This window comes from Eulemur rufifrons, chromosome 24 (assembly GCF_041146395.1).
Source record: "Eulemur rufifrons isolate Redbay chromosome 24, OSU_ERuf_1, whole genome shotgun sequence".
Classification (NCBI taxonomy): Eukaryota; Metazoa; Chordata; class Mammalia; order Primates; family Lemuridae; genus Eulemur; species Eulemur rufifrons.
In genome coordinates, this window is record NC_091006.1 from 14,204,732 (window position 1) to 14,230,910 (window position 26,179).

The window sequence follows — 26,179 nt, forward strand, 5'->3', positions numbered from 1 at the left end:
CTCAACTGCAAACCCCGAGTGCAGTGCGGGTCCCACTTCTCCCAGCTCCTTTGTTTTCAGTTAGATCCCTCGGCCTTTCTCTCTCCTAACCAGATGTGGAGCAAGGCTGGGCAGGGCCTAGGTTCTGAAGGCAGCCAGCCCTGGCCTCAAACCCCTGTTCTTCCTCTTCCTACCACTGTGACTACCATGATGACGTGGGACCAGGGACTCCGCCCCTGTGAGGCTCAGTTTCTTCATCTGAGAGATGGGGTGACAACCCTGCTTTGGGGGGAGATTGGAATAAGGGCTCCAGGAGGGCCCAGCAAATGTCCCTACTGCTGCTATGATCACCCCTCCCCCCCACCGCCAACTCCCCCCGTGCACTTGGGGAGACACAGTGAGGACAGACCCCAAGGGGTGGGCAGGACCATTTCAAGTGCGAGGCTGTGTCCTCTTGCTTTCCAAGGCTGCACCCCACCCTCAGTCATTGCAGACATATTAAAACAAAGTCACCTCCCACATTAAATATAATGTATGCTCAGTACAGGAGAATAGAGCTGCAATTGGCTGGTGGAAGGAATGTTATGTTTTATAGACGTTTAATGAAATGGTCAGGAATGTTGATTTTGCAGTTTTCATTTGGTATTTTGGAGCTTACAATTTTCATTTTCCCCCCTCAGGTTCTTCAAGGACCCTTGAAAAGATTATAAGTGCTGGGCACTGTTCCTAGTATGCCAGATGGAGAAAAATGGCCCTTATTTTTATTGCTATAAGTAACTTTTTCTACTCTGTTTTTTCCAAGGGAAGACTCTCACCCTCTCTGAGTTCTATCTTTCCACCTGTGAGGTAGGGGAACCCAGTGAGCCTTTCTTCCAGTCTCAACCAGCATGAGGACATCAAATAAATAAACAGCCCCTCCTCCAGTTATATTATATTTATTCCAGACAGTTGCACGCTCCTCCTGCCCCAGTCATGGGTCTCAGGGCTCGCAGGAGTTGGAGTTCTAAGAAGTTCCCCAGACCAACAAGAGTGGGAGCTGGGGGTGGTGGTGGTGAAGGTGTTGGTGCTCTGAGGGTCAGAGTGGCCCCCAAGTTGAGGGGTGGAGGTGGAGGGAGCAAGTCAGTTGTTCCTGATGACCATCCGGATCCAGTCTGTATACTTGCAAACTTTGGTGTAGACTCCTGGGATGCCGTTTTGTCCACAAGGCCCCACAGAGCCCCAGGACACCAGACCCTGAAGGACTCCCCCACACACCAGGGGACCCCCAGAGTCACCCTGGAAGGGAGAGGAGAAGCAGCACTGTCTGAATAAGGGAGAAATCCTGTCCCCATTTTCCTCCCCAACCCCTCAACCCCATCCCTGGGCTTTGAGGACAGTGGCTCCAAGCCTGGTCATCAGAGAAAAGAGCACAGCCAAGTTCCCGGAAGACAATGGCAATGGCTAACCAATAGAGAAGAGGCACTGTCTCCAGGGGCCAATCCCAGAGGAGGAGGGCGGGACTCTATAAAAGGCAGAGAGGCCTCTCAGGAACAGTGGCTGGGGCTCTGACCAATGAGAGGAAAGAGCATCATCACCAATGACCAATCCCAGGGGAGGAGGGCGTGACTTCATAAAGGGTAGAGAGTTCTCTTAGGGACAGTGGCTGGGGGCCAGCTGGGTAGAGCAGCTTCCTCTCTGGGGCACCCAAAGGGACAAGGACGCAGAATCAGAGGGTGAGACGGTCCCCTGGCTCCCTGTCCTGACTCCATCCTTAAATCTCTCTCTCAAGCTGGGGCAGCACCAGCTGGAGGCTGCTATGGAAAAGGCTTAGAGCCCCAGAGACAATGTGTCTCTGCCAGTTCGTGCCCTCCCCCCTCCCTCTCTTTGTGCCCCCGCCCATCTCTCCTCTGCTCCCGCCCTCCCTCTATCCGCCCTGCCCCTCCTTCTCCATTTTCTGCTCCTCCCTCCTATTCTCTGTCTCTGTCTCCCTTGTTTTGTGTGTCTCTCCTTTTGGGCCCCATCTCTCTCCACCATCCTCTCTCCCTGAGTCCCTGTCTCCCATCAGTCACCCTCCTGCTTCAGTCTCTCCCCCTCCCTTCCTGTCCTGGTGACAGGCTCACCTGGCAGGCATCCTGCCCAGCGATGCCGCCCGCACACAGCATGTTGTCTGTGATTCTCCCGGGGTACACGGCATGGCAGGTGTCATCGGAGACAATGGGGAGGTCAAGGCACTGCAGCCGGTCTGGGTATGGGTCTGGGGATGGAAGATGGGTGCTGCAGGGTCACTCAAAGCTCCCCACTTTGAAGCCACATCCCTCCTCCCAGGGAAGCCCAATCCAAGCCAATATCCCTGCCCCCTGCCCCCCTCCCCCCGTCAACCTGTGCTATAATCTTAAACCTCTACGTTTCCAATTTATCACTCAATTTCATAGTGACTCATTACCCCAGATCATTGATCCAGTCTCTTTGACATTTGACTTTGGCATAACTCAAGGCCATCCTTGTCCCTCTAACCTTGGATATAATGAATCCAGACCTGCCCTTCTTCCTCAGTCCCAGATGCTGTGACCTTTGAACTTCAATCTTATTACCTTATCCCAGCTTGACCTCAAGTCTTCTCTCTGCCTCCTGACCCCATGTCCTTGTCTTCCCCTTAACCCTCAGCCTTAGCTCTGCATCCTCTAAACCTTCACTTCATTGGCTCCAACTCCAAAGTGTCCTCTGATCCTAGCTTATTTGACCCGGACTCTGTGACCCCAAACCTTTGCCCCAAACCCTGTGACTCCCAATCTGAGATATATGATTTCTGAGTGTTGATAGAATCCAGATTTCCATCCTCAGATTCTGACCAGATTGTGCAACATCTGGATCCCATGACCTCAGCTCTACAGTGACCTCTAACCCTAGCCCATACCCAGGCAACCCCTGATGCTCAGATCCTATTTATATATGCCTTTTGCTCCAGTATGATGACCCCGACACGCTCCGACCTCCGACCACATCTCTGACCTCTGACCCCTGACTCCGTAGCCAATCCCTTAACCCCATTGACTCCTAAGACCCTGATCCACCAAGATCCCTGACCCCAAGCCACGATCCTGATGTTTGATCTCACACCCTGACCCTTTGCTCATCCTTCTTCTGGGGTGTCATGACTCCAGGCCTCTGACCCTACACCCCAGGCTTTTATCCACCCTGGCCCCCGCCCCTGGGGCCCCCTTACTCCATGGATGGTTGGTGGTGCCCCAGCCCGAGATGTGGCACTCGGTGCCAGCAGTCACACAAGTACTGGGCAAGGGCAGGGTCTGGACGCCTCTGGTCAGGCGGACGGGCATGCCCAGGCGCAGAAGCCGGAGGTCGTGCTCGTGGCTCCTCAGGGATCCCTGGTAGCTGGGGTAGGTCACGGAGAAGCCGCTGCGCCGGATCTGCTCCGTCCAGTCGAGCTGGCTGAGGCTGTGTTCCCCCAGGCGCACCCAGTACCTGCTGGTGGTGGCAGCGGCTCAGTGGCAGGCAGGTAGTCCTACCAGGCCCCCTGCCTCTCTCTGCAGCACACTGTCCTCTACGTGTCTCTCTTCCAGGTTCTCAGTCTCTATCTCTGTCACCATCTTTTCATTTCCAGTGTTTCCTCTCATGCCACTGCCTCTGTGTCTCCTGATCCTCTTGGATGGTGAGGCCCACAGAGGCAGGGACATCTGTGTGTCTTGTTCACCGCCTTAATCCCAGCACCCGGCGTGGAGCACGTATCCTCAGTGCCGCTGACTAAGTGAACGAGTGGATGAGGCATGGCCTCTCTTCGTCCTGCTGCTGCCTCTCCCCCCGTCTCTCTGTCTCTTTGCATCCGAGCTCCCCTTGCACAAAAATCGTCAGGGCATCAGTCCTAGCAAGTCCAACCTCTCATTTTACAAATGGCACCTCTGAGCCCGGAGAGGAGTCAGCAGGCGTAGTCTCTGAGGCTGCACAAAGAGTTTGGGTCAGACATGGGCCCAGGGCTCAGGCTGGGTCAGGGAATGGCTGGAGCTAGTGGCAGATGTCATACTGGAAAGAAGGGGCCATGCAGGAAGGGAAGGAGCAGGTGGCAGCTTCCAGGACCCTCTCTGGCCCTCCGCCCACCACACTTTACCCCACCCAGCCCCACCCAGGCCCACTGTTGAGGAAGTTCTACTCCTTGTCTAACCTCAGACTCTCTCTTGTGGCAGAGCCAGCTTCTTACCCCTTGGCACTCTCCCCCACCCCCGTGAGCCTGCTCCCAGCACTCGCTTTCCTGTAATTCCCCCTTCGCCCACCCCAGGAGGGGACTCAGACTGGGGCTTACCTGCCGCTGCAGTGAGCAGCTGTGAGGACCCACCTGCGGTCAATGAGGACACCCCCACAGCGCAGGTTCTTACCCTCAAACAGCCCCACCTGCCAAGGCTGTGAGTTACGCTGACACTCGGTGCCATTGAGAATCTTCAAGGTGGCCGCCTGGTTGAGCCCTGGGGACACGATCATGGGTCAGAGAGAGGAAGTGAGAGACAGAGACGGAGAGACTGAGAAAGAGAGAAAAACAGGAGAGAGAGAGAGAGACTGACTCAGCGATAGAAAGAGACCGTGCAACACCAAAGAGACACAGGGAGAAAGATGCTTAAAGGTAGAAGGGAAACAGAAGAAGAGCTGGATCAAAAGTTGTAGGAGCTAGAGATAAGCAGTGCCCCAAGAGCTTGGGGTAAATGAAGGCACAGAGTGAGCCCTTCCCCTCTTCAAGCAGGCGTGGGGGCTGGGGCTGAGATAAGGCGGTGGGGGACCCAGCCCCGTCTTGCCCCAGGAGAACTCACCAAAAACACACAGGAGCAAAAAGATGGTGATGCTCATGGCAGGCCCCCTCCAAGGTCTGAGGGAAGAGGTGGGGAATCTCAGAGATCACCCTTTTCCCGGGGCCCTCACCCCTGCCCTCTCTTCTTCTCTTGGAAGATCACCGAGGGGATGACCTGCCTACCCCATCTCTACCTGTCCCCACAGGTCACCCCCTCATTGGTGACCACCTGACCCATCTCACCTGGTCTCTTTATCTGTGGGATCCTCTATGTGCTGTTACCAGTTCAGCCTGTCTCTCTCTCTCTATCTGCTATCTCTCTGTCCACCTACCTGCCTGCCCTTTCATCTGCCAGCCACCCAGCCAGCCAGCTCTCCCACTCTCCACCTGGATCCTCAGCCGCTTGTCATGTTGCCCAACCTGTCCCCTTCCTTCCGTCTGTCACCCCAGACCAGCCACTATAAAAGCTTTTTACTCTCCTTGTTCCAGCCCATCCAATTTCCTGGTTGAAGGAGGGGGATGAGGAAGACAGAGGTGGGGCGTCCTCTAATTTGGTAGAAACTCTTCTGAGCTAATGACACATAATTGAGCTTTACAGCTAAATGGAGAGAAAAGGAAGGAAGGGACCCAGGGTGGGAAGACCCCACCCCACTCCCTCTCTTATCCCCAAACCTGGCAGCAGCCCCAGGACAGATGACTCAAGGTGACTGAGGAGCTGGGTTCTAATCCCTTCGCCAGTGACGAGGAGGGTGGGGACACCTGGCCACCTGGGGCCTGTTCCATGCAGCACAGGGGAGGGATTGGGGAGAGGGTGCGGCTGCAGAAGCAGGATCTTAGACGTAGACGTGAGGGGCAGGAAGACAGCAGAGAGAGTCCCGAAAAGAGAAGAGGACAGGAAGAAGCAGATGTCAAAACAGGCGGTCAGGGAGAGACAGAAGAGAGTGTCCAGGTTGGGTTCTGATTCTAATTGAATTTTCTACATGCACGGTCAACTCTGATCACCTGGGAGGACCCTCACCTTGACTGCTTCAAGAAGCACAGATCTTTTATATATATTGTTGATTTATTTAATTCCATGAAAGTTTTTCTTTGCATAAGAGCTTCCGTTGTTTAAATTCAGCCCACAGAGAAAGAGGGCAGGGAAGGAAAATGGTAGAGGGGGGGAGAGAGAGAGAGAGAGAGAGAGAAAGAGAGAGAGAGGGGGAGAGAATGAATGGGAACAAAAAGGGACTAAGATTCAGGAAGGGAGATTGAGGAACAAACTAAGAGAGAGTGCAAAGAAACAGGATAGGGGTCCCCCAACTCCACGCCCGTCTTTTAGTTCTTCACGTTCTCTTTGGGTCTCAGGTCTCTGTCCCTGTCTGTTTTCAGAATCACAAAACTTCAGCTCTCGCTCATGCCTGTAATCCTGACACTCTGGGAGGCCGAGACGGGAGGATCGCTCAAGGTCAGGAGTTTGATACCAGCCTGAGCAAGAGCGAGACCCCGTCTCTACTAAAAATAGAAAGAAATTAGCCAGACAACTAAAAATATATAGAAACAGTTAGCCGGGCATGGTGGCGCATGCCTATAGTCCCAGCTACTCGGGAGGCTGAGGCAGGAGGATCGCTTGAGCCCAGGGGTTTGAGGTTGCTGTGAGCTAGGCTGACACCACGGCACTCTAGCCTGGGCAACAGAGTGAGACTCTGTCTCAAAACAAAAACAAAAACAAAAACAAAACAAAAACAAAAAACCTTCGCTTTCTATTTGCTCTTAGAGACCTCCTAACGCAACCCCTCTCTTTTTGTGGATTTTTGAGGAATCATGTTTACTGAGATGTAGCTTACATCCAATAAAATGGAATACAAAAAATAAGGCAGGGTCCATGATTTTTAGGCACATTCATGCAAATTAAAAATTACCATATATAGTTAATAACAATGGATTGTATACTTGAAAATTATGATCAGAGTAAAATGTTCTCACCACAATTAAATGTTAAGTATGTGAGGTAATGCATATGTTAGTTAGCTTGATTTAGCCATTCCACTATGTATACATATTTTAAAGCATTATGTTGTACATCATAAATATATGCAACTTATATTTGTCAATTAAAAAAATAAATAATTTTCATTTAAAAAAATTCAGCTTCAGTTGGGAGCTGCCTTGCTGGAATGTAAGCCTAGCACTGCAAAATCTTCTGATTTTTCAAGAGAAGCTGGAAATTCAGGTTTATAGTGGGGCATTTCCTGATCTTAAAATATTGGAAAAAAACAAACAAAACTGTAGGCTTAACAGAACAGATCTCTCTCTCTCTCTCTCTCTCTCATTTTCATCTTTCTTAGGGGAGTATTATTCACATAGTATAAAATTCAGTATCTTTGAATAATTTAAAATCTACTATTTTTTCTCCAAGTCAGAAAATTTTGAGATGAAAATCTACAATTCCGTGACTTCCACCACATTCGCCGTTTCACAATGTTGTGCAACCATCACCACTAATTCCAGAACCTTTTCAGCCCCTTCAGAAGAAACTCTGTGCCTGTCAAATTGACGTCTGTCAACTGATGATAAACAAAATGCAGTACATCCATCCAGGGGAATAATATTCAGCCATAAAGGGGAATGAAGTTGTGTCTGACACAGGCTACAACCGGAATGAGCCTTGAAAACAAGATGCTGAGTGACAGAAGCCAGACACAAAAGGCCACATGCTGTATGACTCCATTTATACGAAATGTCCAGAGTAGGCAGATTCACAGAGGCGGAAAGCAGGTTAGCGGTTGGCAGGGGCCGCAGGGCGGGGGGAATGGGGACTGCCCAGAGCTCTCCTTTGACCCACAGACTGCCAGTTCGTGGCTTCTGGCTAAAGACAAACCCCTTTTGCTGCAGCTGGAGTGAAGCCCCAAAAGGGGCGGGACTGGCCTGCAGCCCTCCTGCTTTTGGAGAAAGCTCTGAGAACCCTTTGCCAGTGCCCCCAGGGAGCCCCCAGATGTCTCCAGCCCCTGTGTCTCCCGTCTCACCTCTCGGGCACCATCGGCAGCCTATTCTCTGGAGAGAACTCAGCCACCCCGACACACAGGGTGAGGACCCAGAACATGGAGACCCTCATAGATATGGAAACTGAGGCATAGCTCATGGCTCGATGAAGTGATTTGCCCAAAGTGGAAGAGCCAGAGGCTGAACCATGCAGGCTGCCCCCAGAGTCTGTCCCTTCCTCATTACCCAAATACGTGAATGAACAAATGAATGACTAACTGAATTAAGAAGTACACGTGAATGGATGAATGGATGAATGCTTCTACATGTTTAAAAGAGGGGACAGCTTTTGGAACCCTTCAGACCTGGGCTGGAACCTTAGCTCGTCCCATGGTTCACTGGGGGCCTCAGGCCACTCTCGTTTCCTAACCTCAGTTTGCACGTCTGAAAAATGGGACCAGGAGGCTAAATGTATGCACCTTGCTTGCCCTCTGGAGGTCAAACAAAGTGACCAAAGATAGATAGAATATTGGGTAGTTAAGTGTAGACACCATCGAGATGGGTCCGATCAGTTTATTTCTGTATAAAGAAGGAATTTGCAAAGCTGACTTGGATGACAGAATCTTTTATTCCTCAGATGTGAAGAAATAGCAGTGACAGTTTGTTACTGTCTTTTGTTCTGTCTCCATCTTTACATTTCTCCTCCCGGCCCGACCTCCCGTATCTGCAATGTGCTTCCCCACCTGAGAAACAGGCAGGTCTGAGGACAGTCTCTCGCATTAGAAGCTCATGGACAGTTGTGGCCATCACGGCTGTCCTGGAGACTCCAGAAGCATACGAGATTGCCAAGTCCTCTACAGTGAAGGAGTCTATGCAGGGGCAGGGGACACGGTGGGATTGTCTGTTGTCCTCTTGTGTTGCAGTTTGACAGGTTCTAGAGCCGTTTTGCGGAAGGGGCCCTCATTCAGGTTGGGCCGGTTTGAAAGTAACAACATTAAACAGTAAAATTTGTAGGTGAGGAATATCTCTGTCCTGGTTCCCTCCAGATCCCAAGGCCTAAAGCATCATGGGCTTGTTCGAATGTTTTGGGAGCCAAGAGGCTCCATAGCTGATTCTTGACAGCGTCAAAGAGGGAGGGGTCCTCGCTTTACCAAATAGTTTTCAGGAATGCAACCGAGGTGGGGGGCCTTGCTCGGTGTGGGGCCATGGACCACGGCCTTTGTGTGAGCGCCTCCGTGAGCGCCTGTGTGACCTGGATGTGTGCACCAGGTGAGTCTCCTTGGACAAGGTGTATGTCCGGATGTCATCAGGATGATGTCACACCTGTGCTTCTGGAGGAAGCTGGATGCAGTTAGGATCTTGTTGGGGCTCAGAACACTGTACCCCAAGGCACGGAGCTTTGGCAGGCCGAGTACTTTGAACTGAAGGATATGAGGAGGCCTCAGGAGAAGGAGGTGCTCTCTGACCTTCTCCCACCTTCCTTTCTCCTTCCCCCATTTCTCCTTCGAAGCAGGTCATCGACAGTAGAATTCCTTCTCCCCTGAACACCCTCATATGACAAGTGTCCTGACCTGTACGCGGAGGACAGAGTGCTGCAGAGAGGGGCTGCAAGGAATCTGAAGGGACGGGCTTTGCTGGGTTCGCCCTCAGCCTGTTGCCATCAGATCACGTCCTTTGTGTTCAGCCACATTTTTTCTACATGACTGTCCATTCTTCACTGAACCTAAACATAAAAATATGGTTTTCTCTGGGTCTTTGTTTCTGAAGGCTTTTGTGTCACAGAAAACTTGGTTAAATACATTTGTTTTGCTTTTCTCTTGCTGATCTGTCTTCTGTTATAGGAGTGTCAGCCGTGGACCTTGAGATGGGTTAGGAAAAGGTAGCACACCTTTCCGTCCTACACCTGCAAAGATTGCGTGTGGGGGCCAGGCTGCCAGGTACCCCAGGACAGCTGGGTCAGGCAGGCAAACTGCAGCTGAGGGCTGCTGAAATAGGCATGGGACAGAACATGTTGGCCTCTTCTATGGCTGTCGCCTATTTGCCACTTGCTGATTGTATTGAAAGATGACATTTCAGTAATATTAGGCATGGGGTCTTAATGAGTACATGATGTTTTGAAATACATATACATCATGGAATGGCTAAACTGAGCTAATTCACATATTTATGGCCTCACATACTTATTTTTTGGTGGTAAGAACACTTAAAATCTACTTTCTTAGCAATTCCCAAGTACAGTGGTCCCCCCTTACCCATGGGGGATACGTTCCAAAACCCCCAGTGGATGCCTGAAACCATGGAAAGTACTTATGAATGAGAAAGTTGAATTTATAAATAGGCACAGTAAGGGATTAACAACAATAACTAATAACAAAATAGAATAATTATAACAATATATATAAATAACAATATATATTATAACAATACACTGTAATAAAATTGTGCAAATGTGGTCTCTTCCCCCTCCAAATATACTTATCGTTCTGCACTGTACTCACCTATATTGGGACCTCGGTTGACCACAAATAACTGAAACCACAGAAAGCAAAACCACAGACAAGGGGTGGACCACGATATCTAATATATTGTTATTAACTGTAATCACTGTGTTATACAATCGATCTCTTAAACTTATGCCTCCTGTCTCACTGAGATTTGATATCCTTTTTTTTTTTTTTTTTTTGATGGTTACTGGATATACTTTGGGGTGGGACTGGGTTCTCTCTATTTATATTCTTACTTTTTCTTTCCTCCAGAGAGCCTCAAATCACTATTATCATGGGATAATAGCCCATGGCAATGTGGCTTTATTGGGCTTAAGGACCCCAGGGTTAAATCAGGTGTAAATTAACCCCTTGGCTGTGCCGTGAATGTGTTTCCCTGTAACCCTGAGAATGAGGATCTTTGTTGTGACAGAGACAGCAGGAGCCGCAAAGGCATTTTGTAGGGTCCTAGTGAGCAATCTTCTTTTAGGAGTGTGACCTCAGCTTGTGACATTTTAGCTGCTTTTCCACCTGAGTGAGGGCAGTTACCAAAGCCTGCTGAGCCCACATGTTGCACAGAGGATCACAGTGTCACTCTTTCCCCTGAGTGCTCCGGTAGAACACGGGGCCAACACCTGGTTGGGACCAACCCGTAGCCCTAGAGTAAGATCGTTCTCCTGAGAGCTGATGGCAGCACCAGGACATCAGGGATTTAATCTGAGGCACACAGAGAGGTCTGGGCCAAGACACGAGACCCAGGGCCACTCGGAAAAGGGTCCCAGTCCCATACTCCTGTTCCTAAATCCCAGCCATCAAAACTTCAGACTCAGCTTGGTTAAATCTATAACAGAGGCTCAGTAGGTCTCAGCAAACGCAGCGTCCAGCCCCAGGAGTGTGCCCACCCGTTGGTGGCAGGGCCGGTGAGCAGGACAAAGCAAGAGGAGAAAGCCCCGGGGGTGGTGGGGTGGTGGTGGTCAGTCGTCATTTAGACCCCGGCTCACAGTCCCTACAGAGGTGGGACGGACCCTTTGGCAAGTGTGTGGCATCATCAATCTTGACATCTGAACCAAGTTTCAAAGAGGGGTGCCCATCCCGTTTCGGTGTGATGGCTACAGCGTCAGTCTTTGAGATCCAACCCGACATCCCCTGCTTTTTGGGAAGCCTGACCTGGGTTTCCTGCCCCCCTCCATGCTCCTACAACCTGCCTGCACCTCTCATCACTTAACCTCTCAGAGAGGAAACGTGGACTTAGGCCCCCATCTCCCCGACTGGCCTGGAAAGTCCATCCAAGTCCCTTCCACAGAGCCTCACAGCGGGGCTGTGGCTGGGCTTGGCCAGACTAAAGAGGTGACATCCCGGGGGATGTCAAGGATGTGTCTCCATCGACCTGGATGAGGTTAAGTCACTAGTGAATTTTCCTTAGTCTAGGTCTATACCTCTGTAAGATGGGGAGGATGACGTTTCATCCAGCTGGGGCCTTGGGAGAAAGAAATCAGAGGCTTCCAATGCAGTCCCCAGCTGGGCACATGTCAGCAAGCATGGCTAGCCCTCTGACAAAGCCCCCCTCACTCTCTCTCTCTTGCTTTTCGCCATCTTTCCCAAGTCGCCATCTTTCCCAAGTCATCTTCATCTCCACCTCGCTCCAAATTCCTTCCTGCACAGGTTTCCATTGTTATTAAAATTCCCCTGGGCAAAAAACAGGAAGAGGAGGGCAGGTGTCTGAGAAATCCCAGCGGAGGGAGGAGGGAGGGAGTGCAGAGAAGGCTGCCACCTGGCCAGCCTTCCCAAGTGAGGTGTTGTTGTAGTCGGGATCTCTGGCCCAGCTATGTCATTATTTTCTGTTCCACAGGAAGGATCTGGGCGGCTGCCTCCTACTCTCTCAAAGCCCCAGCTGTCACTCAAGACAGCTTGTTCCAGCACCGGGGACTTGGAGACATAGCCTCATAACAATTACACCAATAATAAGGGCGACAATAATGAGTATAATGACAGCTACCACTTATTAAGCACTCGCTCTGTGCGCGGTGTTCTGAGTGCTTTTCACGTAGCAGCTTAATTAATCCTCCCAAGAGCCTTCTGAAGTCGGGGTACTTTTTTAATTTTAAAAAGTTTATTAATCTGTTTAGATAGTTCTTGACCCTCAGGTGGAGAGCAGTGAATTAATTGGTGTCACATTATCATTAGTGATTTTGCTTGTTTACTTTATTTTCTTTTATCCCATTCTCTTCTGCTAATTGTCTTTATCATTGTGTATCTTTTGCTAGTATCTTTGTTTATATGTATCCTTTGCTATTGTTTTCATTAGTGTATCCTTAGCAATTATCTTTGTTATTGTGTATCTTTTGCTATTGTATTTATTAGTGCACAGCCTTTTAAAAAAATTAAAGTGAAATTCACAAATCGTAAAATTAGTCATTTAAAGTGGACAATTCAGTGGCATTTAGTCATTCACCTTGTTGTAGTTGCAGATCTTTTTATTATTGTATGATCTTATGAATTGTGTGTTGTTTTTGTGTGAATGTATTTTTGATTTATATCAATGGTATTGTGGTATGTAGCCTATTCCATTATTTTTCACTCAGCGTTGTGCTTTGTTCATTTTTCAAGAAGGTATTATTGACATAAAAGAAAATTCATCCATTTTAAGATTTCGGTTTGATGCATTTTGGAAACTGGATGCAGCCATGGAACCACCTCCATCGTCAAAACATGGGAGTGTGCCTCTCTCTCTCCCTCCCTCCCCCCCATCCTTAAGCTGCCTGTGCCCCTTTTGCAAGAGCTCCCCTCCCCACCCTGGCCCAGGCAACCACTGCTCACACAGCCTCTAAAGTTTTGCCTTTTTTAGAACCTCATATAAGTATTTGGCTTCTTTCACTAGCATCATACAGTTCAGACTCATTCAGGTGTTTTGCACCGTTAAATAAACTCAGGGGAGGATATTGTTCTGAACAAAGCTCCTGCGCTGGGCCCCAGCAGACCAGACCAAACCAGATTCAGGTCATGTATGCTAGTCGCCAGGGAATCAAACTGAACTTTGAAATGGGCATGTTTTCAAAAACAAACAAATAAACAAAAAACAGCCAGGAGATTTACAGCAACCAATCAGAAGGAGCCCAGTTTACCTGAGCTGGCATGATAAGAAAGTTCACTCATTTTAGTCCTGTAAGGAAAGTAACTGTGAAAAGACCACTCTACTTTTTGTTCCCAGTTTCTGCTCCAGCCCTTTTCTGCCTATAAAGCCAAACTCCTCTGCTCAGCTCATGGGAACACCCATTCTGTTTTATAGAATGAGATGCTGCCCTTTTCCAGAATTGCAAATAAAAGCCAATTTGATCTTCAAACTAAACTTGTAATTTTGTCTTTTGACTGCCTGCATCTCTCAATAGTTTATTTCCTGCCACTGCTGAGCAGTGTCCCATAGTGTGGATATACCACGACTTCTTTATCCATTCACCAGTTGTATATTTGGGTTGCTTCCCGGTTTCTGTCTATTGCAGGTAAGGATGCTGTGAGCATTCATGCATAAATCTTTGAGTGGACATACGTTTTCATTTCTATGGGCACCTAGGAGGGGGACTGCTAGCATTTTAAGATAAGTGTGTGTTTAACTTTACAAGAACTTGCCAAGTGTCTTTTAAAGTGGTTGTAACATTTTGCATTGCCACCAGCAGTGTTTAAGGGTTCCAGTTGCCCCACGTCTTTGCCAGCACTTGGTATTGTCAGTCTTTTAAATGCCCACCATTGTAGTTGGTAGCACTATACCTTTAAGATTCAATTCATGTTGCTGTGTGTACATCTAGCTTGTTGCTTTTAACTGATGCAGAGTCCCCCGTGGTGGGCACCTGCCACATCCTCCCATCCACTCCCTCATTAGTGGACTCCCAGGTTTCTTTTTTTTTTTTTTGAGACAGAGTGTCGCTTTGTTGCCCTGGCTAGAGTGAGTGCCGTGGCGTCAGCCTAGCTCACAGCAACCTCAAACTCCTGGGCTTAAGCAATCCTATTGCCTCAGCCTCCCGAGTAGCTGGGACTACAGGCATGTGCCACCATGCCCGGCTAATTTTTTCTATATATATTTTTAGTTGGCCAGATAATTTCTTTCTATTTTTAGTAGAGATGGGGTCTCGCTCTTACTCAGGCTGGTCTCGAACTCCTGACCTTGAGCGATCCACCCACCTCGGCCTCCCAGAGTGCTAGGATTACAGGCGTGAGCCACCGCACCCGGCCTCCAGGTTTCTTTTAATTTCCACCACAGCAAATAACTCTGTGACAGACACCTCATCCTTGCCCCTTTGTAACCTGCATAATTATTACTCTTGTGTAGACATTCAGGAGTGGAACTTCTGGGTCCTACGGTGTACGTATACTTAGTTCAACCAAGGAATGTCAAATTACTTCCCAAAATAACTACACCAGTCCACATTCACACCAGCTGTGCTGTGTTTCCACATCCCTGCTAATACTTGGGGTTATTTAACTTCAAAGCTTTTCAAAAATCCATCTAATAAATATAAAGCAATATGTTATTTATACTTGCATTTTTTAGATAACTAATGAGTCTGAACATCTTTTTGTATGAGTTTTCTTTGGTTTCCTTCTATTTAAATCTCCTGTTCAAATCCTTGCTTATTCATTTGCAGGAATTTCCTTGCACGTTTGAGATCACAATCCCGAGTCAATATTACAGATTTGAACATCATCTCCCAGGCTGTCATCCATCAGTTTGCTTTGTCCACAGTGTGTTTCGTTGAAAAGAAACCCTTAACTTGGATATAATCAAACTTTTTTTTTGCCTTTAGATTAATCCTTCTGAAGTTTTAAAAAGTTCTTCCTCATCCCTAAGTCACAAAAGTGTTCTCTGCCATTATTTTCTATTTACTTTGTAGTTTGACCTTTTCCTTATGGGTCTTAAAGCCATTTGGTGTCACGTACCATTTTTTAGAACTTAGGGTCTAAAGTTAGGATCCCACTCTGTTGCCCAGGCTGGAGTGCAGTGGTGTCGCCCTAGCTCACTGTAGCCTCAAACTCCTGGGCTCAAGCGATCCTCCTGCCTCAGCCTCCCCGGTAGCTAGGAATACAGGTGCAAACCACCACGCCTCGGTGATTTTTATTTTTTTCTTTTTTACGGACGGGGTCTCACTATGTTGCACAGGCTGGTCTCAAACTCCTGGCCCCCAGTGATCCTCCCACCTCAGACCTTCCAAATGGCTGGGATTACAGGTGTCAGCCACCACGCCCAGCTACACATACCATTGTTATACCTACTTGAATGATGGGAAGACTGAAGCACAAAGGAGGTGAGTAACTCTAAGGTTATATAATTCAGTAAGTGACAGAGCTGGGATTCAGACCCAGGCAGCCTGGCCTCCGAAACTGTGTCCCTCAGCTGCTGTGTCATCCAACTTCTCCACTGACGAAGATCCATGATTCAGAAGTGGCTGCGTGCAAAGCCTTTAATGCCAATCTTTCACTCCGTCCTCCCCACAGCCCTGAGCAGCAGGGCCTGTTATTGCCAGATGAGGGAACTGAGGCTCCCGAAATATAAGGTGGCAAAACCAGATCCTTCCGACTCTACCCTCTGTGCCTTTGAACACTAACCTACAGTCTCCCCCTGTAAGAACCAGGGGAGAGGGAGGAACCATCCTCAACTCTCCCCGTCACCCCCACGGATACAGTTGAGGCTCATTATTCACAGATTTCATGTTTTCCAATTTGCCTACTTGATAAAATCTACAGGTAGACCCCAAACCAATATTCTCAGGGCTCATGTGGCCATTTGCAGACATGCACAGAATGGTGAAAAATTCAAGCAGCCTCATGCGCACGCTCTCAGCTGAGGTTGACCACGGCGACACTCTGCCTTCTCATTTTAGCTCTCACACTATAAACAAGAGTCCACTTCGTGGTCTAGTTAGTGCCACACTTGCCACATTTTTGTGCTTTTCGTTGGTGATTCACTGTTTAAAATGGCTCTATGCCGGGCGTGGTGGCTCACGGCTGTAATCCTAGCTCTTTGGGAGGCCAAGGTGGGAGGATCGCTTAAGGCTGGGGAGTTCAAGACCAGCCTGAGCAAGAGCGATACCCCGTCTCTGCTAAAAATAGAAAAATTAGCCAGCCATGGTGGTCTGGGCCTGTAGTCCCAGCTACTCGAGAGGCTGAAGCAGGAGGATCGATCCCTTGAGCTCAAGAGTTTGAGGTTGCAGTGAGCTATGATGATGTCACTGCATTCTAGCCTGGGCAACAGAGTGAGAACTTGTCAAAAAAAAAAAAAAAAAAAAAAAAAAAAGGAAAGAAAGAAAGAAAGAGAGAGAGAAAGACAGACAGAGCCTCCTGAGCATGGTGCTGAAGTGCTGTTTAGTGTTCCTGAGCACAAGAAGGCTGTGATGTGCCTTATTAGAATATGCATATTAGGTAAATTTCTTTCAGACGGGAGCCATAATGTCCTCAGCGGAGAGTTCATTGCTAATGAGTAACAATATATGAGGGCTGCCCAGAAAGTATCCAGCCATGTAACTGTTCTCGTTATATTAACAATGACTAGATACTTTCTGGAAGCCCTCATATATTAAATAAGGCGTCTTTAAAGAAAAACACACATAAAACAAGGTTACATATGCATCAACTGATAAAAACATTGTGATCAGAGGCTCACAGGAACCTAATCCTGTATTTCCCCCTAGGAGTGAAACTTCAGTATTTGCTAATTCAGTGTTCAGGTGCCTTTATAAAACGTAACTACTGTGAAGAATGAGAATCGACTGTATCCCTACGTTTCTTTAATGTTACTGCAAAACAAACAAAATTGTATTTGCTAACACCCAGGCAGGGGAGTTCCTGCACATGGTCAGCACCGAATCGTCGGCTGAGGAAAATGAGTAAGTGCAACACTTTTTTTGGACACTCTGCAGATTTGAGGGGTTGTTATCAACATCCTAAGGTAATATTTTATAGGGAACCATGCAAATAATAACAGTGGTCGGCACTTGACGTTTATCCTTGTAATGATGCTGTGAGGAAAAATTACAAGCCCATTTTACAGATGAGAAAGCAGAGAAGCTGTGAGTTTTATGACTTGTCCACAGCCAGGACCTGCATAAAAGCAGTGGCTGAGCACTTAATCACTACGTTTTGGGGTCATGGACAAAGATGTAACAGCATGGGACATTGAATAAGGATGCTTGTGGAGGAGATACAGGAAGGGATATTTGGTGGACGATATGGTTCAGGCATGGAGGCCCTTTGGGATGGTGAACCGCGTAACTCTAGACTAGAGTATCATTAATCATTAGTAAGGATGGGGATCCAGAGAGGGGGGAATGTTGGCAGAGGCCAGGCGTTGGCAGAATGCGAGATGTATGTCGGATCAGGACATCTGGGACATTCAGAACAGCATGAGAATGAACCAGTCTGAAGACCCAAGCTTAGCTGTGTTGAATCATCAGAGGTTCATGGAATGTCATAGGGGCAGAAGATTGTGGGCACAAGAGAATATTTTTCAGGATGAAATATGGAGTCTTGAACTTTCCTATAAAACACAGAAAGGTTTAGACTACTGGCATTGAATAAATATTTGGAAGGTTACAAGATGTTAAGGACGGTCTGTTTGCAGGACACATAATATTGTTGAGACGGGCAGATGAAGGTATTTAAGAATGTTGCCACAGACAGAACGTTCTGGTGGTGATCTGGGTTTACAGTAGTCGTGCTGATACAGTTGCAAGAACTGGGATGTCGTCTGGATTGGGACATTCGGGTTGCCAGGATGTTTCAGGGATGCGACGTCTGGGAGACCGCAAGGCAGGCAGTGCCTGAATGCTTCTGAAACGTGGAATGTCAGCCGGGATTGAGCATTTTTGAGAACGTGGATCACTGTTCAAATAGGACACTTTGGGAGGAAGGGGTGGAGAAGGGCTGAGCAAACAAGGCGAGGAGGTCATGGGGAGAGGAAGGAAGCAGGTAAATTAACACAGGTTTTATTGTGGGCCCTTTGTCCATTTGTGTTCCGGGGTGTTGTGTTTTTGGATTGTTTCTCGGATCCACGAAACATATTTTGAGACTCGGGTGTAGACACCAGGCCGGTTGGGCTGTCCACATGGGAAGTCTCCCCAGGAGATGATGCCATGGAGGGTTCCGTTACAGACCAGGGGGCCCCCGGAGTCACCCTGAGTGGGAGGGAAAGAGAAAGGTGGGGTCTTTGCTAGGGCTAAACAAAGGCAGAGACAGGAAGATGTGCGAGAGAATGAAAGATGGAGAGACACAAAGAGAGACTGAGAGATGGAGTCAGACACGCACAGAGCAACAGAGACAGTGAGAAACAGAGATAAGAAGACAGACACAGAGGGACAGAGAGTGAGAGACAAGGAAATAGGGACAGAAAGATGGGGATAGACCCTGAGAGAGAGAAGCGTCTCTGTTTTTCTCTGTTTCTCAGTCTCATTAAAATGGTGACAGCTCATCTCATATACCCACTCTTGGTTCCCTGGCACTCAATCCCACATCACACTCCCTGTCCCCCACCAGCTGACCCTGCTCCTGCTTTAAGGGTCCTTTGCACCTCTTAGTATTGCATTAACCCACCCGAATCACACGTGTACTTCTGCTTCTCCCTCTGGGCCCGTGGCAGACATTACTGAGCTAACAAGACACATGTCATTAAAATATTATAGCATCACACTCTTTCTCACTGAACCAATACTCAATCTCAGCAGCCTTCTCTATAGACATAGGTTGGTTTTTGCTCATGTAATACCCATTTTCCCTTGCTTTGGTAACAGCCTCCTCATTTTTGCATTTGGGGAACTGCCCTTCCCCACTCATTCCGTGCAGTCTGTCCCTGCCCCTCCCCCGGTCCCACAGTTAGCCGTGGGACTCAGCGTGGTCCGTCAGAGACTCCCACAGCTCCGGCCAGAGCGACGGCCCAGGACACACTACTTACGTCAGCACCGTGAGAATCGTACTCAAGACATTTGTGTAAACTTATGAAAAAGAGATGTTCTCTCTTTTCAGTAGGGTTGCTTAGAAGGTAGGATGTAAGCCCAAAGCTGCTGGGGCCATCTTGCCATGGGAACTGCCTAACTGAGAATGAAGCCAAAACAGAAGAAAGAATATTCCAAACATATCACTTGCACACCTGGATCCATCTGTGCCTAAAGTCAGACACCCCTAAATTTTCAGTTACAAAAGCCAGGGGGGTTTTTTTTTGGCTCAAGAAAGTTTGACTTGGGGTTCTGTCACTTGAAACTAAAGGAATCTCCACCTTTATGCATCTCAATGTAGGGCTCTGGACACTTAGTCAAAGCTGGGGCTTAAGATGAGTTCTATCTGCCACCCCTGGGTACTCCCTTTTTGACCTTCTATGCAGATGACATCTCGGTTCTCGCAGGCTGGAAGCAAATCCTCTCGCCCAGTACCTGTCCCCACCTCCATGTGGGCTTCCCATCCAGCCATGGCAACCCACCCACGTCTTGGCCTCACCTCACAGGAGTCCTTGCCGCCCTCTTTTGTGCCAGCACACAACATGTTGGGAGTGATCTTCCCCGGGTAGACTTGGTGACACTCCTCATCTGAGCGTAGCTCGATGTTGGCACACTGCAGGGTTTGGGGGTAACTCACTGGGGAGGAAAGAGAGAAGGTCTAAGGACATCTGACCTAGGCAGGCTGTGGGGTGGGGGCTAAATAGGAAAGTTGGATGGCAGAATTGGTAGAAAGTAGAGATGGGAAGAGAGAGATGGGGGAAAGATGGGCATGTATCTGGGGAGAGTGATGGAAGAGACAGAAACATGGAGAGACATGGGAGAGAGGGGGCGGGAAGGACGGGGAGGGATGGGGCGGGGACTGGGAGGCTGACGGGGAGAGAAGTAGAACCAGTGGTCAGGGAGAGAAGACTGGAGAGAAACAGGAAGACAGAGATGGTAAGAGATAGAGAACTGGAGATGGAGGAAGCAGGAGGAGTGATGGGAAGAGGTGTGGGAGAGCTGGACAGAGTGGCGGGAAGAGAGATGGGCATGTGGGGAGAAAGACACCTACAGGAGACAGGGAGAGGGTGTGGGGTTGCTAAGGACGTGCAGAGGGCCCTTGGTGGCATAGATACCAACTTGATATTCACATATATGTAACTTATATGTAAAGGATATATTTATTTATATTTCATCACATTTAATAAATAACAGTAACAAACACCAATTACTAAATTATTAAAAATATTAATAAATACATACTTATTAATATATTAAATGTATCTTATACATTATAATATAGAAATTATACACTTATAATTCATTTATATCATAATATATAAATGTATACATTTATAAAATCATTTATAATATATAATTTATATATTATATATTTATAATATACACATTATAGATACATTATATCTAAAATATATATGTATATGTTATAATTAATAAAATGCATTTGATTCAATTTATATAATATAATTAATATACAAAATATATAAATTATATTACTATAGAATATCTAATGTATATTATATCATATAATAGCTAATCTATAGTATATGTTAGATATTATATATTTTGTATAATATATTAAATATGTATATATATAAAATATATAAAAATATATACAACTTTATATATATTTATGTTATTATTATATATAGAGAGGAATTTTCCTCCAAACCTCCCTCCCATCTCTGCCCCAGTTTCCCCAGCCACCCCTGTGGGACCTCCGGCTGCCTGCGTGAGTACTTACCCTGGGGGCTGGTGGTAGTGCCCCAGCCAGACACCCGACAGCAGGTGCCAGTGGGTAGGCAGTCATGGTGGGAAAGGGGCAGGACGTGGACATGGCCTGTGGGCTGGACTGGGGACTGCAGCTCCAGAAGCATGATGTCGTGGTCATGGTTCAGGTGGGTGGGGCTGATCTGGTATTCAGGGTGGGGGATAGAGCGGACCACCTCCCTCACCTGCTCACCGGCCTCCGCACGCCCCAGGGCATGCTTGCCCAGGTAAATTCTGTATCCACTATGGGTGCAGGAAGGGAGTGGTTAGGGGAGAGGATGAGCCCATCTCCATCCGCATGCCAGCTGCAGCCTCTTCCCCATCCCACCTTCCTCATTTCCAAACACATCTCCTTCCCCATCCTCAACTCCAATCCCATCCTGAAATCCAGCTCCACCCCACCCACCATCCCGGTTCCATTATCATCCCTACTCCAGGCTCCCCTGGCCCCCACATACTCCTTCAGACAGTGTGCTGCAGTGAGGACCCATTTCGGGTGGACCAGGACTCCCCCGCAGAGTAGCCGCCCTCGCACTAGTAGGGCTGCCTGCCAGGGCTGAGAGTGGGGGAGGCAGGTGTAGCCACCTGTGAGAAATCCATTGGTCCCATTGGTGCTGTTGAGAATCTTGGGATACTCCTGGGAGATGCCTGGTGAAGAAGAGAATTTGTTAGAGAATTGGAGTCCAGGGTGAGGAGGAGCCCTGGAGCTGTGATCCCTGGGCTTGGGGAAAGGGTCAGGATCTTGCTCTGGGTGACCAGGAATTGAAGATTCATTTCTTAGCCTCTGACAGTTGCCATTCTCTATTAAGTAGAGATGAGTCAGGGCAAAGAGGTGATGTTTTCCACAGAAGTGCCAAATCTTCCACTAGGGGTTAAGAGAAGAATTCATGGAATGAGAATGTTTCTGATTAGTAAGTGGAAGTCTGACTTTCTCTCCGCCTGCATTTTCTCTATCATTCCACCGTGGAGATGGATTTCAGGAGGTGGAAATGAGACTGACTTATATATCCATCTAGGTAGTACCCATCCCTCCCTCTCTCCGTCCCTCCATCCCTCCCTCCATCCACTCATCCATCTATCCAACCATTCATCCATCCATCCCTCCCTCCTTCCTTCCCTCCATCCATCCTCCCTCCATCCACTCATCCATCCATCCATCCATCCCTCACTCCCTCCATACATCCATCCACTGATCCATCCATCTACTCATCCATCCATCTCTCCATCCCTCCATCCATCCACTCATTCCCCCATCCATGGATCCATCCATTCATCCATGGATCCATCCTCCATCCATCCATCCATCCATCCTTTCAAAACATATTTACTTTCAACACATATTAAATACCACCCATAGGCTAACCACTCCCAAATTCACATTTCCAGCCCTGAACTCTTTGTTTAAGCTCGAAACCCAAACATTGTCAACCTGAATGCCTTACCAGCATCTTACACTTTTATTTTTCTAAACCAAAACTGTTCCATCCGATCTTTCCCACCTCAGTGCTCAGCCTCAAACCTAGGAGTCATCTTTGCTTCCCTCTTTCCTTCAAACACTCACAACGAACATGTCCTGCTCGTTTTATCTCCTAAATCTCCAGTTCTCTCCAGCTTCCCCACCACTATCTAGGTTTAAGTACCATCTTGTGTAGCCTAAATGACAACAGCACCCTAAATCCTACTGCTTTTGGATCCCTTCAATCCAGTCTTTGCAAAGCAGCCAGAGGACTCTTTGAACAAAGAAAGTCAGAACATGTCGTTCCCAGTCTTGACTTCCTTTAAAATAAAGTCTCAAAACCTTTCCAAGGTTTGCAGGACTCTGCATCATCTGGCCCTAGCCAGCCTCTTTGACCCCATCCCCTGCCTCTCTCCTCTTGCCTCACTCCGGTCGAGCCTCCTAAACCTGTTCTTCAAATACATCAGACCCTTTGTACTTGCTGTTTTTGCTCTTTGGACAGTTCTTCCTCCAGACCTATGCTGTTCAATATGGTAGCTACTAGCTACATGTAGCTATTAAAATGAAACAAAAGTAAATTAAAAATTCAGTTCTTTAGTTACACCAGCCACATTTTAAATGCTCGATAGCCTCAAGTGGCCAGTGGCTACCATATTGGACAGTGCAGGCACAGGACATTTCATATATATATGTACATATATGGAATATGCTGTGGGATGGCCCTGAGAGTCTATAGGTTACATGTCTGGGTCCTTCTTGATTCTGAGAGTTCAAGCCCAATGTCTCCTCTTCAGAGAGGCCTTCCCTGGCCACCGGGTCTAATGTTGCCCTTCCTGGCCCCCAGTCATTCCTGGTTACATCTCTCCAATTGATTTTCATCAGAACAATGATCACTGTTGATTTCTCTTTATAATCTGCTTACATTTATTTATTCATTTTCATCTCCCACCTTGACTGTAAGCTCCACTGACAACAGGCACCTCCACTGCTTTACTCAGTGCTGCATTCCCGGGACCTAGCACAGTGCCTGGCACACCACGGGTGCTCAATAAATGAATGCTGTGTATGCCAGGCCCTGTGTCTGTCATTGGAGGCACAGCATGGGCCAGTGGGACAGAGATAATCCAGTCCTGAATATGCCCACTTTCTGACTGTTCAGTCTTGTACATGTTATCAGCCTCAGTTTCCCCAGCCGTCAAGTAGCAAGAGTAATAGTTCCTCTCTCATCGGGCAGTTGTACAGTTCAATAAGATCCTGCATTTCAAACTTGCAGCATAGCAGGTGGCACAAAGTGAAGGCTCAGTAAGTGGGGACGGTTATTATTAATTATTAGCTACAACAGGAGGTCCCTTCTCCTCCCTGCCAGCTTCCCCGACTGCATGGCCAGTGGTGCGATTAGCCCAGTGGTTCTCAGTTAGGGACAGGAGTCCCTGGTGGTCACAGGACCATTTTAGGTGGCGGAGAGATGAGGCCTAAGTAACACTGAATGGCACCCTCTGACGCTGAGTCAGCATCCAGCCTCTTTAAATCCTAATTTTGTTGAGGATAAAGTCTCACGATGGTGCTAATATGATTTTAACATCACTCCAATCCTCGCTGAGCTCACTTTTTAAAACCAGGAGGAACCAGAAGCCTCAGCAGGCAACCTAAAATTGATTGAGTCGAACCATCTGCAATAACTGTTTTAAGGGAGATCAAAAAAGGTCAGTGTTGGCAATTTAGGTTGGTCCAACCCAATAAATATATTGTTTTGTTTTCATTGTGCAGAATTTATTTCTTTCCTTACCTTTAATTTATGGCAAAGGATGTCATTTTCTATTCAGGACAGTGATATAAATTTTACTTTCGAACATGCCTTTGTTTTAGTAAAAGAAAACAAAATGATCTCACTTTAAGAAGAACATTAGGTTAAAAATTATGAAATGGTTTGCAGAGCTTCAAGTCCAGGATATGGTTGGTGTACAGGGTGGACAACCAGGATTACAGTCCTGACTCAGGCATTGCTGGTGTCTTTGGGGCAGAACCTTTCTTTCTCCAAGTCTTGGGTTTTTCAGCTGTGAAACTGGAGTAATTACAGTGCACCTACCTCAGCATGCTGTTGAGAACTGCACAAGACTTAGCATGTGGAGCTCCTAGCCTAGGGTGTGGCACCCAGAAGAGGCACAGGCACAAGTCCAGGGAGTGTCACCAAGGAAGAGAAGCCACCCCATCTTCAGGTCAAGGATGGTGCCAGATGCCAGGTGCCCTTGGACCTCTCCTCCTTCAGGTCTTGGCTCAAGGGTCAAGTTCATTACACCTGTAGGCTCCTGGCTTGACTCCTTGAAGACTTCACCTCACGTCATTCAACTATTAACTAATTATTTGGGTAATTGTTTGAATAATATCTGCGTGCATCCCCGCTAGACTCAGGGTGCTGAGAGCAGGACTGTGTCTCTGTACAGCAGCCAGCACACTGCATGGTACTTGATGGCTGTTTGTTGAATGAATGATGCATGAATGGGGTTTCCAGAGAACCTGACTGCAAAGGCAGAGAAAGGGGGCTTAAATGACAGGAGAGGGCTCTTTGGGGACCAACTTTGGGTGGGGTCACGTAAGTTTGGGGGTACCCCAAGGATTAAAGGAAGAACAAATTAGAAGATTCTGGAAAGGGCTAAGAATGAAGAGAAAATACTGTTAATAAAGTAGTAAAGACTAACTTTCAAGTCTTTTTTATCTGCCACGCTTGACATGCATTACCTTAGTTTAATATTCACAAGGACCCTCTGTGGTAAGTACTTACATCATCCCTTTTACAGACGAAAACAACTTAGGCACAAAGAAGCTAAGCTACTTGCTCAAAGGGACGGCAGCAGGATTTGAACCCGTGTACTTCCGACTCCTGCTCAGGGAGCCCAGGAGGCCTTGCATGTGGGAGGGGCTGCCGCGGGGGTATTTTAGGAGCTGAGGGGTGGGCGCCTCCGAGCTGGGACGCCCCAGGGAGGGGTCGGAGTCCGGCGAAGGAACTGTGGTCCCCGGGCCGACCTCAGCGGAGAAACCAGGTCACGCAGGGACAAGCAGGAAGCGCTCTGGGCTGGCCCCGCGGGACCCGGCCCCGAGTGGGCGGGGGGCGGAGCTCGCGGCTCCCACGCCCCCTCCCCCCGGCTGATCCCTCCCACCATTGTCCCGAGTGGCCGCCGCGCCTCCGCCCCCGCGCATTCTTACCTCCTGACAAGGCCACGGTCAGGGAGGCGATCGCTGCGGCCAGGGGCCACATGGCTCCGGGATGGAGAGGCAGGGCGGGCGGGGCCTGAGAAGAAGTTGCAGGGGGTGTTGAGGGCCGGCCCGGAACCGCGTGTCTGGGATCTCTCCTCCCCTGCGCTTTCCAGGCCTCGATCTCCCCTCCCCTCGTTTGCTCCCCGACCTGGGATCCGCGCCCCTCTCCATCCTTGGTGGGGGTCCAGGAGCAAGGTGGGAGGGGCAGGTGCACCCCCTAGGGCTCCAGTTGGCAGCCCCTCACCCCAGGAGGCCGCTCCTCCCTACGTCCTGAAAGCCGGCGGTGGGTGCACTCTCTTGCTCCTCTCCTCCGGAGCCCACCCCGCTTCCGGAGCCCATGTCCCCAGTCTTGCGTCTGCCCGGGACGCTCGGTGTCAACCTGCGTTTCTTACCTTTTTTGCACGCTTCGTCTCTCTGCATCTCTGCAGGTTGATCTCTCTCCATCTAAGCCTCTAGCTTCCCTCTCCATCGCCCTGACTTAGCTGTCCTCCTCCCTCTCCCCTCGGGCCCTCCCCTCCCCTGAACGCTGCACACCCCT

At 48.4% G+C, this 26,179-nt stretch overlaps 2 protein-coding genes across 5 annotated transcripts; both read right to left on the bottom strand.

Annotated features, from left to right (window-relative positions):
- Positions 1-1,098: 1,098 nt before the first annotated feature.
- KLK12 (kallikrein related peptidase 12) lies at positions 1,099-4,806 on the bottom strand. Of its 2 annotated transcripts, XM_069458166.1 has the most exons (5): positions 4,770-4,806; positions 4,271-4,430; positions 3,182-3,441; positions 2,079-2,212; positions 1,099-1,254 (listed from the first exon to the last, which is right to left on the bottom strand). In XM_069458166.1, the coding sequence occupies exons 1-5, from the start codon at positions 4,804-4,806 to the stop codon at positions 1,099-1,101; spliced, it is 747 nt and encodes a 248-aa protein (XP_069314267.1). The 2 variants fall into 2 exon arrangements, with proteins under 2 accessions (XP_069314267.1, XP_069314268.1); XM_069458167.1 differs by lacking the exons at positions 3,182-3,441; positions 4,770-4,806 and having other exon boundaries at positions 4,271-4,397.
- Positions 4,807-18,161: 13,355 nt separating this feature from the next.
- LOC138374816 (kallikrein-13-like) lies at positions 18,162-25,642 on the bottom strand. 3 transcript variants are annotated; one of them, XM_069457961.1, is made up of 5 exons: positions 25,591-25,642; positions 21,392-21,581; positions 21,127-21,176; positions 19,663-19,799; positions 18,162-18,350 (listed from the first exon to the last, which is right to left on the bottom strand). In XM_069457961.1, the coding sequence occupies exons 1-5, from the start codon at positions 25,640-25,642 to the stop codon at positions 18,162-18,164; spliced, it is 618 nt and encodes a 205-aa protein (XP_069314062.1). The 3 variants fall into 3 exon arrangements, with proteins under 3 accessions (XP_069314062.1, XP_069314061.1, XP_069314063.1); XM_069457960.1 differs by having other exon boundaries at positions 20,908-21,176; XM_069457962.1 differs by lacking the exons at positions 21,127-21,176; positions 21,392-21,581.
- Between the last annotated feature and the right edge of the window lie 537 nt (positions 25,643-26,179).